At 40.1% G+C, this 12,836-nt stretch overlaps 1 protein-coding gene across 4 annotated transcripts in view; it reads right to left on the bottom strand.

Annotated features, from left to right (window-relative positions):
• LOC140340209 (receptor-type tyrosine-protein phosphatase H-like) overlaps window positions 1–12,836 on the bottom strand; it is a 362,696-nt gene that overhangs the window by 206,362 nt on the left and 143,498 nt on the right. For all 4 annotated transcript variants that reach the window (XR_011922623.1, XM_072425256.1, XM_072425257.1 and 1 more), the window contains exons 4-7: window positions 11,877–12,146; window positions 10,501–10,770; window positions 9,312–9,581; window positions 7,940–8,209 (exon numbers count right to left, since the gene is read on the bottom strand). Coding sequence is in view for 3 of the 4 variants with exons in the window: in XM_072425256.1 (XP_072281357.1) it covers window positions 7,940–8,209; window positions 9,312–9,581; window positions 10,501–10,770; window positions 11,877–12,146 (1,080 nt within the window). In the remaining variant the exon portion in view is untranslated. The remainder of the gene's footprint in view (window positions 1–7,939; window positions 8,210–9,311; window positions 9,582–10,500; window positions 10,771–11,876; window positions 12,147–12,836) is intronic.

The following is a 12,836-nucleotide window of genomic DNA, read 5'->3' as shown; positions in this document are numbered from 1 at the left end:
AAAGTAGCAAAAATTTTTGGGACGAAAAAGTACGGGGTTAGCGGTTGGGAGGTTAAAGAAACACGGATACCATCAAGCTCAGATCCGGATGAACAAGTCTTAGGACAAGAAAAAGGATTAGTGCCACGGAGCACAGCAGGTAGCAGGCCAAATGACACTGAGGATCTGGCAAGGACTCACGGAAGGGCAAATCCTTAAATTGGGAGCTACCGGCTGTTTGCATACCGAGTTTTACCTGGATGTGGCCATCTGCTGGTGACCAGTGGAAGTTCATTGTAATCAGGTATTCAGCACCACCAGCAGAAGAGACAGATAACCATAACATCTGGCAAGTAACCGAAATACTGTGCCAACTATAGAAATATTTCGCTTTTTAACCCCCCTAGCGGTAATCCCCAGTGTGACTCGGGGTGGATTTTACATGCAAAAAGCGGTAACCCAGAGTCATATTTGGGGTACTTTTAGAAGCCCCTCTTACTTGTGCCCCGCACTCTAGTGGCGATCTGATGGTCCCGCTGTGATGCCGGGGCGCCAGTCCGTCGGGGAGGAGGGGGGGGGTGTCTGGGCGGGAAATTTAAAAGCAGATTACCGAGTAATCTGCTTTTAAATACCACCCGGGTCCCGGCCACGCCACTGCTCGTATCAGCAGTGAGATGCAAAGCACAATGCAGGACTTCTGATCCTCTTCTGATCACTCTGTGCCAATTTATCCCCTTCTGATCGCCCTGTGCCTATTCAACCCCTTCTGATCACTCTGTGCCAATTTATCAGAAGGGGTTGAATTGGCACAGGGTGATCAGAAGGGGATAAATTGGCACAGAGTGATCAGAAGGGGATGAATTGGCACAGGGCGATCAGCAGGGGATAAATTGGCACAGAGTGGGGAATTTATCCCCTTCTGATCACTCTGTGCCAATTTATCCCCTTCTGATCGCCCTGTGCCTATTCAACCCCTTCTGATCACTCTGTGCCAATTTATCAGAAGGGGTTGAATTGGCACAGGGCGATCAGCAGGGGATAAATTGGCACAGAGTGGGGAATTTATCCCCTTCTGATCACTCTGTGCCAATTTATCCCCTTCTGATCGCCCTGTGCCTATTCAACCCCTTCTGATCACTCTGTGCCAATTTATCAGAAGGGGTTGAATTGGCACAGGGTGATCAGAAGGGGATAAATTGGCACAGAGTGATCAGAAGGGGATGAATTGGCACAGAGTGATCAGAAGGGGATAAATTGGCACAGGGTGATCAGAAGGGGAATAATCTTTTAGAATCTTTTTTTTCTAGATTTTCCTCCTTTAAAATTGGGTGCGTCTTATATGCTGGAGCGTCTTATATGCCGAAAAATACGGTATAATAAATATAAAAAAATAATGAAATAATAGACCACAACAACCAATGCAATTTATTAAAAGAAAGAATTTATCAAAAAAAATTTCACTGAAATCCCGGGTATGGTAGATTTTGAAGCAGGGTGCTGCACAAAGTCCAACATCAGAATCAGGACAGTAGAATCTGGTTTCCTTGCGGATCCTCCTTCTACTATCATCAGTGTTTGAGCAGCAAACAACGCACATCCTTGTAGGTGGTCCCTTTCTCTGGGTTGGTGGCATGTGTTCTGTGAAGTGATGACCAGTCAAGCATTCTAGGTTGACAACGGCAACAGCACGGCATCCAGGTCTATTCACAGCCACTGATGGTGTTTGGTGGTTCTTGACTATGGATTCGGAAACCTTCTAAATTAAGTCAGAATGATTCACAGGCCTGTCACTCTTTTTTTTGTTCAGAATGTATGCATCCCATATGCACTGCTCAACAAAATGCCTGAAAATCCTCTTGTAGTACTTCCTTTGTTGTTTCCTCATCGCTGGGTAGAATGTCTTGGTCAGCTCTGTCGACACCTCCCATGGTGTTGTTGTAGTCAATCACCACCTGTGGCTTCATCACTTCTTTCCCACCTTGTGTGCGCACCACAACTGTGGAGGGACTATGGACAGTACTCATCAGGAACACATCTTTTTTTATCACATCATCTCAGGGCAATCATTTTGCTCTTCTCCCAGGCAACAATTTCCCCTGTCTTCAGCTTCTCTTTTGCCAACAGTGCTGGCAGGTCACTCCGCTTAGACCTAATGGTTCCATTTGCATGTCTTCTGTGTTGCAAAAGAAATTCATAAAGCTCAGGAGATGTGTAGAGGTTGTCAGCTGTGACACAATAGCCCTGATCTAGCAATGGCTCAAGGAGGGATAGCACTGAAGATGTTGCCAATCCATACCTGCTGTACCTGGGGTTGAATTGTGTTCCTTTTCCATTGTATATGACTGAATTCCAGATGTAGCCAGTTGAGGATTCGCACAGCATGTAGGTTTTTACACCAAATCATGCTCTCTTTGACGCAATGTACTGCAGAATCATCTGGGACACTTCCCAAATTTTCTTGAGTTTTGATGCAGGATGGGTAGTCTCATCAAGCTCTTTGTTGTTGGTAAAGTGCAGATACTTCATGATGAGGGTAAATCTGTATTCTGGCATGACTGTGCCAAAGAATGGAGTGGCAAATATTTTATTTTTGGACCAGTGCCACTTCTGCCCACCACTCTCCAAATATCACCAAGCCCAAAAACAGCCAAATGTCATCCTTGGTCATAGGTTCCCACTTTCTGCCTCTTGAAAACCTCAGGTGTGGAGCACCTAATTGTTGTCCATTGTACCTGCATAAAAGAAAATAAAAAAGGTATTTTAGGGTATGTTCTTTTATAGTGTGGTTAAGGTTGCAAGTAATATGTTAGCAATCACAGAGCAGCGTACCTGTTTGCATAAAAAACAAAAAAACAAAAAAGGTATTTTATGATATGTTCTTTTATAGTGGGGTGAAAGTTGCAGGTAATATGTTAGCAAACACAGAGCAGCGTACCTGTTTGCAAAAAAAAATGAAAGGTATTTTATGATATGTTCTTTTATAGTGTGGTGGGGGTTGCAAGTAATATGTTAGCAAACACAGAGCAGCGTACCTGTTTGCATAAAAAAGGTATTTTATGATATGTTCTTTTATAGCGTGGTGAAGGTTGCAAATATTATGTTATCAAACACAGAGCAGCTTACCTGTTTGTCTCTGCAACAATTTTTTCGATAACTTTATCAGTCAAAAACAACTTCAGGTATGCCAGGGGGTCGCGGTGTTCAGACCAATTTTCACACCAGGTGCGCTGGTAAATGGAAATCTTGGGGGCGCTGTCTGGTCCACATCAAGGTCAATGGAACACCATGTGTGCACAGTACTGACCTCAGGTTCGGAATCTTCACTCAATTCACTATCGCTATCTGATGACAAATTTCCTGGTGATTCACTATTGCTTGATTGCAAAAGTACCTCCAATTTGCTGTCGCTGCTTTCAAGTTCTTCAAAAACAGCGCTTGCGCCAGCAAGATGCCTTTTGGTTGCCATGTGGTCAAGTCTCCAGTAAGCAGTTAGGAATGTTCAAGGTCAAAGACAAAGTGATCAAATGATATATTCAGGAAGTGATGAAATAAGCCACCAAAAATTCAACAAGAGTCAGATCAAGGTCAGCGCTAATAGTGGGCAAAATGTTAATCAGAGCACTGGGCAATGATGATTTATATATTACTAGATGTACATTTTTATGTTGTGTTTTTCACTGTAAAAAAGCTTTTAAAAGCAGATTACATTGTAATCTGCTTTTAAATTTCCCACCCGGCCACACCCCTCGAACGTACCACCCGGAAGAGATGATGCAGAAGCCGGCCGGCAATGGATTGGGGCATCGCTGGATCACGGGGTGCAGGTAAGTGGTGATTTTCTTCTACCCCAAGTGTGACTTGGAATTCCCGCTATTTGCAGGTAAATTCCACCCCGAGTCACACTTAGGATAACCGCTAGGGGGGTTAATAAATCAGGCCCACTGTTACTAGTTTATTAACTAGTATGTTTATAGTGCCAATATATTACGCGGAGCTTTATGATGTCCATTGTCTTGCCACTGGCTGTCCCTCAAGGGGGCTCATAATCTAATATCCAAGATAAATTTGGGGAAAGCCAATTGTCCTATACCCATGTTTTTTGGAATGTGGGGAGAAACCAGAGTACCCATGCAAACACTGTGAGAACATGGAAACCCAATGCAGATAACACCTGCCTGGGATAGGAACCTGGGATCTAGCACTGCAAAGACCAGAGTGCTAACCTCTGAGCCACCATGCTGCCCATTGTTCACAATCTTTTGTTACATTTCCTTGTTACAGATTCCAGGCTTCAGGTAATCCCATGTTTTTGCTGCTCTCTTCACCCGCCATTCACTATTTGGGGCATACCCCTGCCAATGTTCCTGACATGGTTAATGTCATAAATTTCCCAAAATACTCTACAGACGTGTTACCCTTTTCCTTGTAACTAAATAATGACATAGTTACATAGTAGGTTAGGTTAAAAAAAAACTTATGTCCATCAAGTTCAACCACTAGAAATAGAATATAAACATATCCCAAATATAAAACCCTATAAAACATAGTTGGTCCAGAAGCAAAAAACAACCTGGTACAATTTGCTTTAAAAAGGGGAGAAAAATTCCTTCCTGAGTCACTGTTATTAAACTACATTAAAGTATCCTTGCATTGGAGGTTCCTCCTCATATGCCAAAATACTTTTCTCTTACCTCCCATGCTGCCTGCCCTGCCCCTACTTCAAGCCTTCATTTTCCCTTACTGCTGCCAGAAGCCTCACTAGCAGTATTTGCCACCTGCAGTTAGGGGTGGAGCTATGTATTCTGAGCTCTTTCCTCTGCCAAGTTGCTTTGGTAGAGTCCATGCAGTGGAGGCTTAATAATGAAAGGATGCAATCTGTACCCTAACCAGTTGTTGGTGTCCTATGCACTTCCAATGACCTACCAAATTGGATCAAACTTCAGTTAGTCAAAGCACCTCACACATCATCACAGAAAATAAAAAATCCACAACTGGCTTGGGCATTGAATTTTACCTTATTTATTAGATGCAAGATGCATTGTTTTACCATCTGTTTGATCTTTATAGTACAGTACAGTGGACCTCCACACTGTTCATGTGAATGCAGCAAGCTTTGATACTGCCTAAATCAAAGTTCAACGTCTGAAAAAGACCCTCACCTTCTGGAATTCTGTAGGCCTTTTTTACTTTTTACGAAAAAGAAGAATTATTTTTCTCTTTTGTCTAAAACTAATTTTCATATATTTAAATCAGGTTGTTATGACCTGAATACCTTTCTTTTTTTTAAATCTTTTTATTGAGTTTTTTTTTTAAAAATTTGAAAAAACATAAACAACAAAATAAAGTCAAACATTAGAAAAGATACAGAAAGAATAATAAAGTATTCCAGATTAGAGAGATTGGAAAAAGAAAAGTAAAAAAAGGGGGGGGGGGCATATACAGTAGATGTTTTATATGTTTTCAGAGAAACTGCAGAATATACCACGTAGAGTGGCAAAAGGGCTCTAAGATCTCGGTTTGCACTGCTGTGGGGAAAGTGTGTTGCATAAAAGGATACCATTTGTCAAAAAATTTAGAAATATATTTGTCATCGTGCAATTCAGCATCTAGTACTTCCTTGAGAAATTTTTGTTTCAGCGTATTGACCACTGTTGCAAGTTGCAGCGGGAGGGAATCAACCCATCCCAACATCAGTGTGCGCCTTGCTGCAAGCAGACATACAGATATCCAGTCCTTTCGATCTTTGTCCATAGTCACATCTAATATGTTATCCCAACAGCCAAAGAGACAAAGTTTTATAAAATGACCAGTAATATCTCAAACATATTGTAGGACCCTCAAACAGTAATGTCCAATGCATGGGGATGTCCAGAGTCTATGAACAAAGGTGGCCGACTCCTTACATTTGGGACAGGAAAAGTCCATGAGCCATCTCTGAGCAAGGAGCTCAACCAGGCAACAAACTTTGTAAGCCCTGTGGAAAAGTATATTGAGGTCCTGACCCCATTGCTGAACATTGGTATGCTGGAGGGAGTTGTTGGTATAACTTTCTAACGACATATGGATGTCCGTGATTGTTAGCTTACCTAGGGACAAAATGTTATCTTAACAGTTAGACCTGAGAGCCCCTCTAATATCGTCTACAAGAGAACGAATATAGTCAGTCACCTGCAAATAATAGAGAGGGTGAGTCGCAATACTCGTGGCTGAGAATCTCAACTTAAGCTCCCTCCAAGAAAGCAGGTCGCTTATACGACCCTTGAGGAGATCACCAACCAAACTAATACCCTTAGTTTTCCAAATCGAGAACACTCCATGGAAGCTTTCTTGTGGAAACATGGGGTTGTTGCCAATGAGTAGATAAGGTGACAAAGCAAAGGATAGCCCTATTATTTCTTCCACTCCCTCCATGCAAATATGGTATCACTGTTTAGCAAATTATATTTTAAGTGAGGGGGGAGCATCGGGAATTTACAGTGAAGTATAGCCTTGAAGTCCCATTGGTGTGCCATTGCTTTTTCCAAATGAAAATTTAACACGTGAGATGAACCCCTAATCCAATCAATTATTTGTCTAGTAAGACACGCTAAATTATAGGTCCTCACATTTAGGAAGATAACCCCTCCCTCATGTAAAGGTAGACATAGTTTTCATAAAGATTAGCAAGGACGTTTGCCATTCTATGTTGAAAATGTTGAAACCATTTCTGAAGCTTAGTGACATCCTGGGGATGAAAAAGTAGCGAGTTGGTTTGTAAAGGGTAGAGGAGTTTGGGGAACGTCATCATTTTTATCAAATGCACCCTGCTGAAAAGGCAGAGGCAGATGGAACCACATCTCCAGTTCCCGTTGGATTTATACCAATAAAGGGAGGTAATTTAAACTGTACAGGGAGGAGGGAGTTCTACCAATCTGCACACCCAGATAGAGAATGGTATTCTGGGCTAATGCAAAAGGGGACTCCCTTGCCCAATATGTCTATGGCCTGTTAAAGGGAAAATTTCACTTTTATGCACATTAACCTTCAAACCTGACCAGACTTCAAACTGCAGAAAAACAGTCTGAATATAGGGTATGTCTCTAGCCGGGTGAAAAGCAAAATGTAATCGGCAAAAAAAAGATAACTCATTTTAATGAAATAATTAAATCCCTACTCTGGACAAAACAAAAAAAAAACAGGGAATGAGTGTGCAAGAAATGACTTTTGAAAAAAAAAACAAAGTTTAGACTCCTGGCTTCTAACAGTCCCACAAACATACATTTTGAGAGACCTCCTGTGCTTCCCCAAAATGCAGGCTGCACACAGCCTCACCCCTAAGCCACACCTGGCTTCAGTGCTGCAACTTTCCCTAGTTTCAAAGGCAGGTGCCTTTTTATTATGAAAGTCCAGGTGCTCCAGAGCCAGTGCTAGTGCCTGGCCCACCCATTCCTTCCAGGACACTCTGGGCCTGGATCCCAAATAAAGGGCTGAAAATCTGCAGCAATAAAATTAATACCAGCCCTATCCAGGCCCTTAAATGTCAAATCCAGGGAACCCTGAAGCACATGATGCACAATATATTCCGAATTTGCCATAATGTTATCAATTCTATCACAGTATTATTATTCCTATTATTATCTTTTATTCATAAAGCACTAATGTATAATGTACATTAATAATAATAGTAATAACAATAATGTACAATAAATAATATAATAATAAAAAATTATCTTTAAATTTGAAAATGAGTGGTGTGGACTTTGAGATGTGGATGTTCTATGCAAAATTCCAAACCCAGATCAATTAGATTGTGGCACATATGTATTATTACTATCTTTTGTTTATAAAGCAATACCATATTGTAAAATATGTAAATCTACACAAACTGCCAAAAAAAAAAACAAAAACAAAAAAAAACAACAGGAAATAACAGAACAGTTGTTTTTACACCATTATGAACATTTTATAAACAGGAACTTACGTGTTGTGGCTTTGGCAACATCAGAAACTGGGCTTTGAACTCTATTGTTAGTGAGAGCATAGGCAGTAATATTGTAATCTGAACCCGCCTGAAGATTTTTTACCACTATGCTGTTGGTTTTTAAACCAGTTTGGTTGACAACATTTGGCCCATGCACATCCACAGCATAGGTATATGTAGCTGCATTTGGGTCTCTAGATTTCATCCAGGAAATTGTCATTTCATGAGTAGATATGTTGGATATGATTAAGCCTTCAACTATTGATGGCACTAGAAAAACAAAAAAGTATTACAAACATACACAAAGTAGTGGTACACAGAATATTCTGAAGTCTAGATGAGTTGGACAACTGCAGATTTTGTGGTTATCTTGACTATACCCAGGGCAGCATTCTTCTAGGTTACAGGAAAGCATACAATTTATAAATACTTATTGCCTATATTTCAAAATTAGTTTGGTATTTGGGGAGTGGATAGTTTTACATGCAAAAAAGTGAAAAATCAATGGTTCTACTGATTTAGGGCCCCTTCAGACCTGTTGTGTAAAGCCACATGGTTTGCCCTCCCTGGGTGCACAGCACAAGCATCCCATGCAATGACATTTAAACACAGCTGTGGCTGTGGCCACGGCACAAATCCTAAGCAACAACGACGCAGCCCAAAGTAACTTGTCAATCTTTACTGTTTATATCCTCAACATGTCTTTACAGCTCTACTCACGGACACTGTAGCAACACATATTTGTGTCCATTGTCACCATGTCTACAGTAAAGTGTGCACTATGTTGTGTTACTATCTACTTTCTTCCTACATTGCATCCACTTACTGACAACTTTGCAAAGAAATGCAGCAAAGGGATACAACTCATTTGTTTATGATTAGACTCACATCAGGTTGTTATGACATATTAAAATCAGAAATATGACACATTAAAATCACATAAACCTGCAGGCCACACAACTGGGTAGAAAAGTCACAGTTTAGTTGATTCTAGGGCATTGTGCACAGTGGAAATTCTCTTTAAATTTGAAAAGGAACGGTTTGAACATAGAGATGTGGATGTTTCAAGCAAAATATCAAACACAGATTATATAGATGATTCTGGCAGATATATATTAATATTATTATTATATTTTATTAATATTTATTCCTAAACCGCTAACACATTGTACAATAAATAGAATGTGCAGATAACAAGCCTGCACACTCAAGCCTACAATCTAGTTGGTGGGGAGTTCAGCAGATAATAGATAGTGAAGTTAAAATTTTGTCTATTTAGAGATTTTTAAGTGAGCTCATTTCACTGCATTCAGGAGAATCCTGCTTTACACAAATTGACAAAAAAACAGGAAATAAATAGCAAAGAACTTACACGTTGTGGCTTTGGCAACATCAGAAACTGGGCTTTGAACTCCATTGTTAGTGAGAGCATAGACAGTGATGTTGTAATCTGATCCCGCCTGAAGATTTTTTACCACTATGCTGTTGGTTTTTAAACCAGTTTGGTTGACAAAATTTGGCCCATGCACATCCACAGTATAGGTATATGTAGCTGCATTTGGGTCTCTGGATTTCATCCAGGAAATTGTCATTTCATGAGTAGATATGTTGGATATGATTAAGCCTTCAACTATAGATGGCACTAAAAACACAAAAAAGCATTACACACATATACAAGGTAGTGGTAAGCAAAATATTCTGAAATCTAGATGAGTTGGACAACTGCAGATTTTGTGGTTTTCTTGACTATATCCAGGCAGCATTCTTCTAGGTTGAAGGAAAACATACAATTCATAAATATCATTGCCTGTATTTCCAAATTAGTTTAGTATCTGAGGAAAGGATAGTTTTACAGGAGTGGTTTGGAGTTTGAGATGTAGATGTTTCATGCAAACTTTCAAACCAACATCATTTAGCTCAGCGGTCACCAACGGTGGTCCACGAACCACCGGTGGTCTGTGAGAAAATTTTGGTGGTCTGCAGCTCTGGCCGGTGCACCCCCAAGTGGGGTCAGGAGAAGGACGCCGCTGGAAGGGCACACTGACCAGAGCCACGGACCATGTCCCCCGTACGGATCCCAGGCTCAGGGAAATGGGTGGGTTGTTGCTCTGCACACAGGCTCAGACTTGCAACGGGAGAGTGGGCGGGTTCTAGCATCATGACCTCACTAAAGGAGAATTTTCTTCCCATTTAAGTGACACCCAGCTCCCCGCGCATGCGTGGTCTGGAGCCAGTAAATTTAGAGGTCTGCCAGTCCGAAAAGGTTGGCGACCACCGATTTAGATAATCGTGGCAGATATGTATTAATATTATCTTTTATTTCTTAAGCACTAACGTATTGTACAATAAATAAGAAGTGTGGATAACAAGCCTGCATACTCAAGCCTACAATCTAGTTGGTGGGGAGTTCAGCAGATATTAGGTATTGAAGTTGAAGTTCTGTCTATTTAGAGATTTTAAGTGAGATCATTTTATTGCACTCAGTAAAATCCTGCTCTACAGAAATTGATAAAATAAAAAAACAGGAAACAAAGAGTTGTTTCACACTATTATTAACTTACTTGTTGTGGCTTTGACAACATCAGAAAATGGGCTTTGAACTCCATTGTTAGTGAGAGCATAGACAGTAATGTTGTAATCTGATCCCGCCTGAAGATTTTTTACCACTGTGCTGTTTGTTTTTAAACCAGTTTGGTTGACAAAATTTGGCCCATGCATATCCACAGTATAGGTATATGTAGCTGCATTTGGGTCTCTGGATTTCATCCAAGAAATTGTCATTTCATGAGTAGATATGTTGGAGATGATTAAGCCTTCAACCATAGATGGCACTAGAAAAACAAAAAAGCATTAAAAACATACATAAAATAGTGGTAAGCAAAAATTCTAAACGCTAGATAAGCTGAACAACTGCAGATAGTGTGGTTTTCTTGACTATATCCAGGCAGAATTTTTCTAGGTTGAAGGTAAGCATACATTTAACAAATAATTATTGCCTGTATTTCCAAATTAGTTTAGTATCTGAGGAGTGAATAGTTTACATGCACCTTTTAAAAAAGTGACAAATCAATGATTCTCCTGATTAAGGGCCCTTTCGGACCTGTTGTGTAAATCCACTTGGTTTGCCCTTCCTGGGTGCACAGCACAAGCATCCCATGCAATGACATTTAAACACAGCTGTGGCTGTGGACATGGTGCAAGTCCTAAACAACAACCATGCAGCCCAAAGTAACTTGTCAACCTTTATTCTTTATTCCCTAAACATGTCCTTGAAGCTCTACGCACAGATACTGTAGCAATACATATTTGTGTCCATTGTGACCATATCTACAATAAAAGGTGCACTATACTGTGTTTTTATCCACTTTCTTCCAACATTGCATCCACTTACTGACAACTTTGCAAAGAAATGCAGCAAAGGGATACAACTCATTTGTTTATGATTAGACTCACATCAGGTTGTTATGACATATTAAAATCAGAAATATGACACATTAAAATCACATAAACCTGCAGGCCACACAACTGGGTAGAAAAGTCACAGTTTAGTTGATTCTAGGGCATTGTGCACAGTGGAAATTCTCTTTAAATTTGAAAAGGAACGGTTTGAACATAGAGATGTGGATGTTTCAAGCAAAATATCAAACACAGATTATATAGATGATTCTGGCAGATATATATTAATATTATTATTATATTTTATTAATATTTATTCCTAAACCGCTAACACATTGTACAATAAATAGAATGTGCAGATAACAAGCCTGCACACTCAAGCCTACAATCTAGTTGGTGGGGAGTTCAGCAGATAATAGATAGTGAAGTTAAAATTTTGTCTATTTAGAGATTTTTAAGTGAGCTCATTTCACTGCATTCAGGAGAATCCTGCTTTACACAAATTGACAAAAAAACAGGAAATAAATAGCAAAGAACTTACACGTTGTGGCTTTGGCAACATCAGAAACTGGGCTTTGAACTCCATTGTTAGTGAGAGCATAGACAGTGATGTTGTAATCTGATCCCGCCTGAAGATTTTTTACCACTATGCTGTTGGTTTTTAAACCAGTTTGGTTGACAAAATTTGGCCCATGCACATCCACAGTATAGGTATATGTAGCTGCATTTGGGTCTCTGGATTTCATCCAGGAAATTGTCATTTCATGAGTAGATATGTTGGATATGATTAAGCCTTCAACTATAGATGGCACTAAAAACACAAAAAAGCATTACACACATATACAAGGTAGTGGTAAGCAAAATATTCTGAAATGGTTTGGGTCTGGGTGGTTTGGACATAGAGATGTGGATGTTTCAAGCAAAATATCAAACCCAGTTTATTTAGATGATTCTGGCAGATATATATTATTATTATTTTTAATTTCTAAACCACTAACATAAAGGCCCTAATTCATCAAGCAAAATCGGACGTTCGCTCGCGCATTCATATTCGCAATCCGAAATCGTAAGCCGTTGCGCAATTCAGCAACTGAATGAGCTCGCGGCCGAAGCCGCGCATCTCTGGCAGCTTTACACTGGCGAGCTTGCATTAAAGTCGCTGTTCCCCTAAAAAATCATTCTTTCTAATGGCACACATGTTACCCTTAGCCCTAAAAAAAATGTTTGCGCTGTTTAAATGTTTTAAACATTTATGTGCACTAAGAAAAAAGCATATTTTTAAATCACTTATTTTTTTCCTGTTAGGCAAGAGTTAACCGAGTTCAACTCCTCTACATAGGCGCCTATATAAAACCTTCCGATGCCTGATCGGAGAAGCCTCTCGCGGGTAAATCCCGCGACTATCTTGCGAATGACCGCGCGTGAAGCCATCGAACTAGATTTTCTCACAAAAGTCACAAGCACACACACGTTCTTTTGTTTGCTTCTTATGTATATGTGT

The sequence above is a fragment of the Pyxicephalus adspersus genome, chromosome 11, assembly GCF_032062135.1.
Source record: "Pyxicephalus adspersus chromosome 11, UCB_Pads_2.0, whole genome shotgun sequence".
NCBI classification, from domain to species: Eukaryota; Metazoa; Chordata; class Amphibia; order Anura; family Pyxicephalidae; genus Pyxicephalus; species Pyxicephalus adspersus.
Note: the sequence above shows the minus strand (reverse complement) of the source record. Positions and strands in the feature narration are given on the sequence as shown.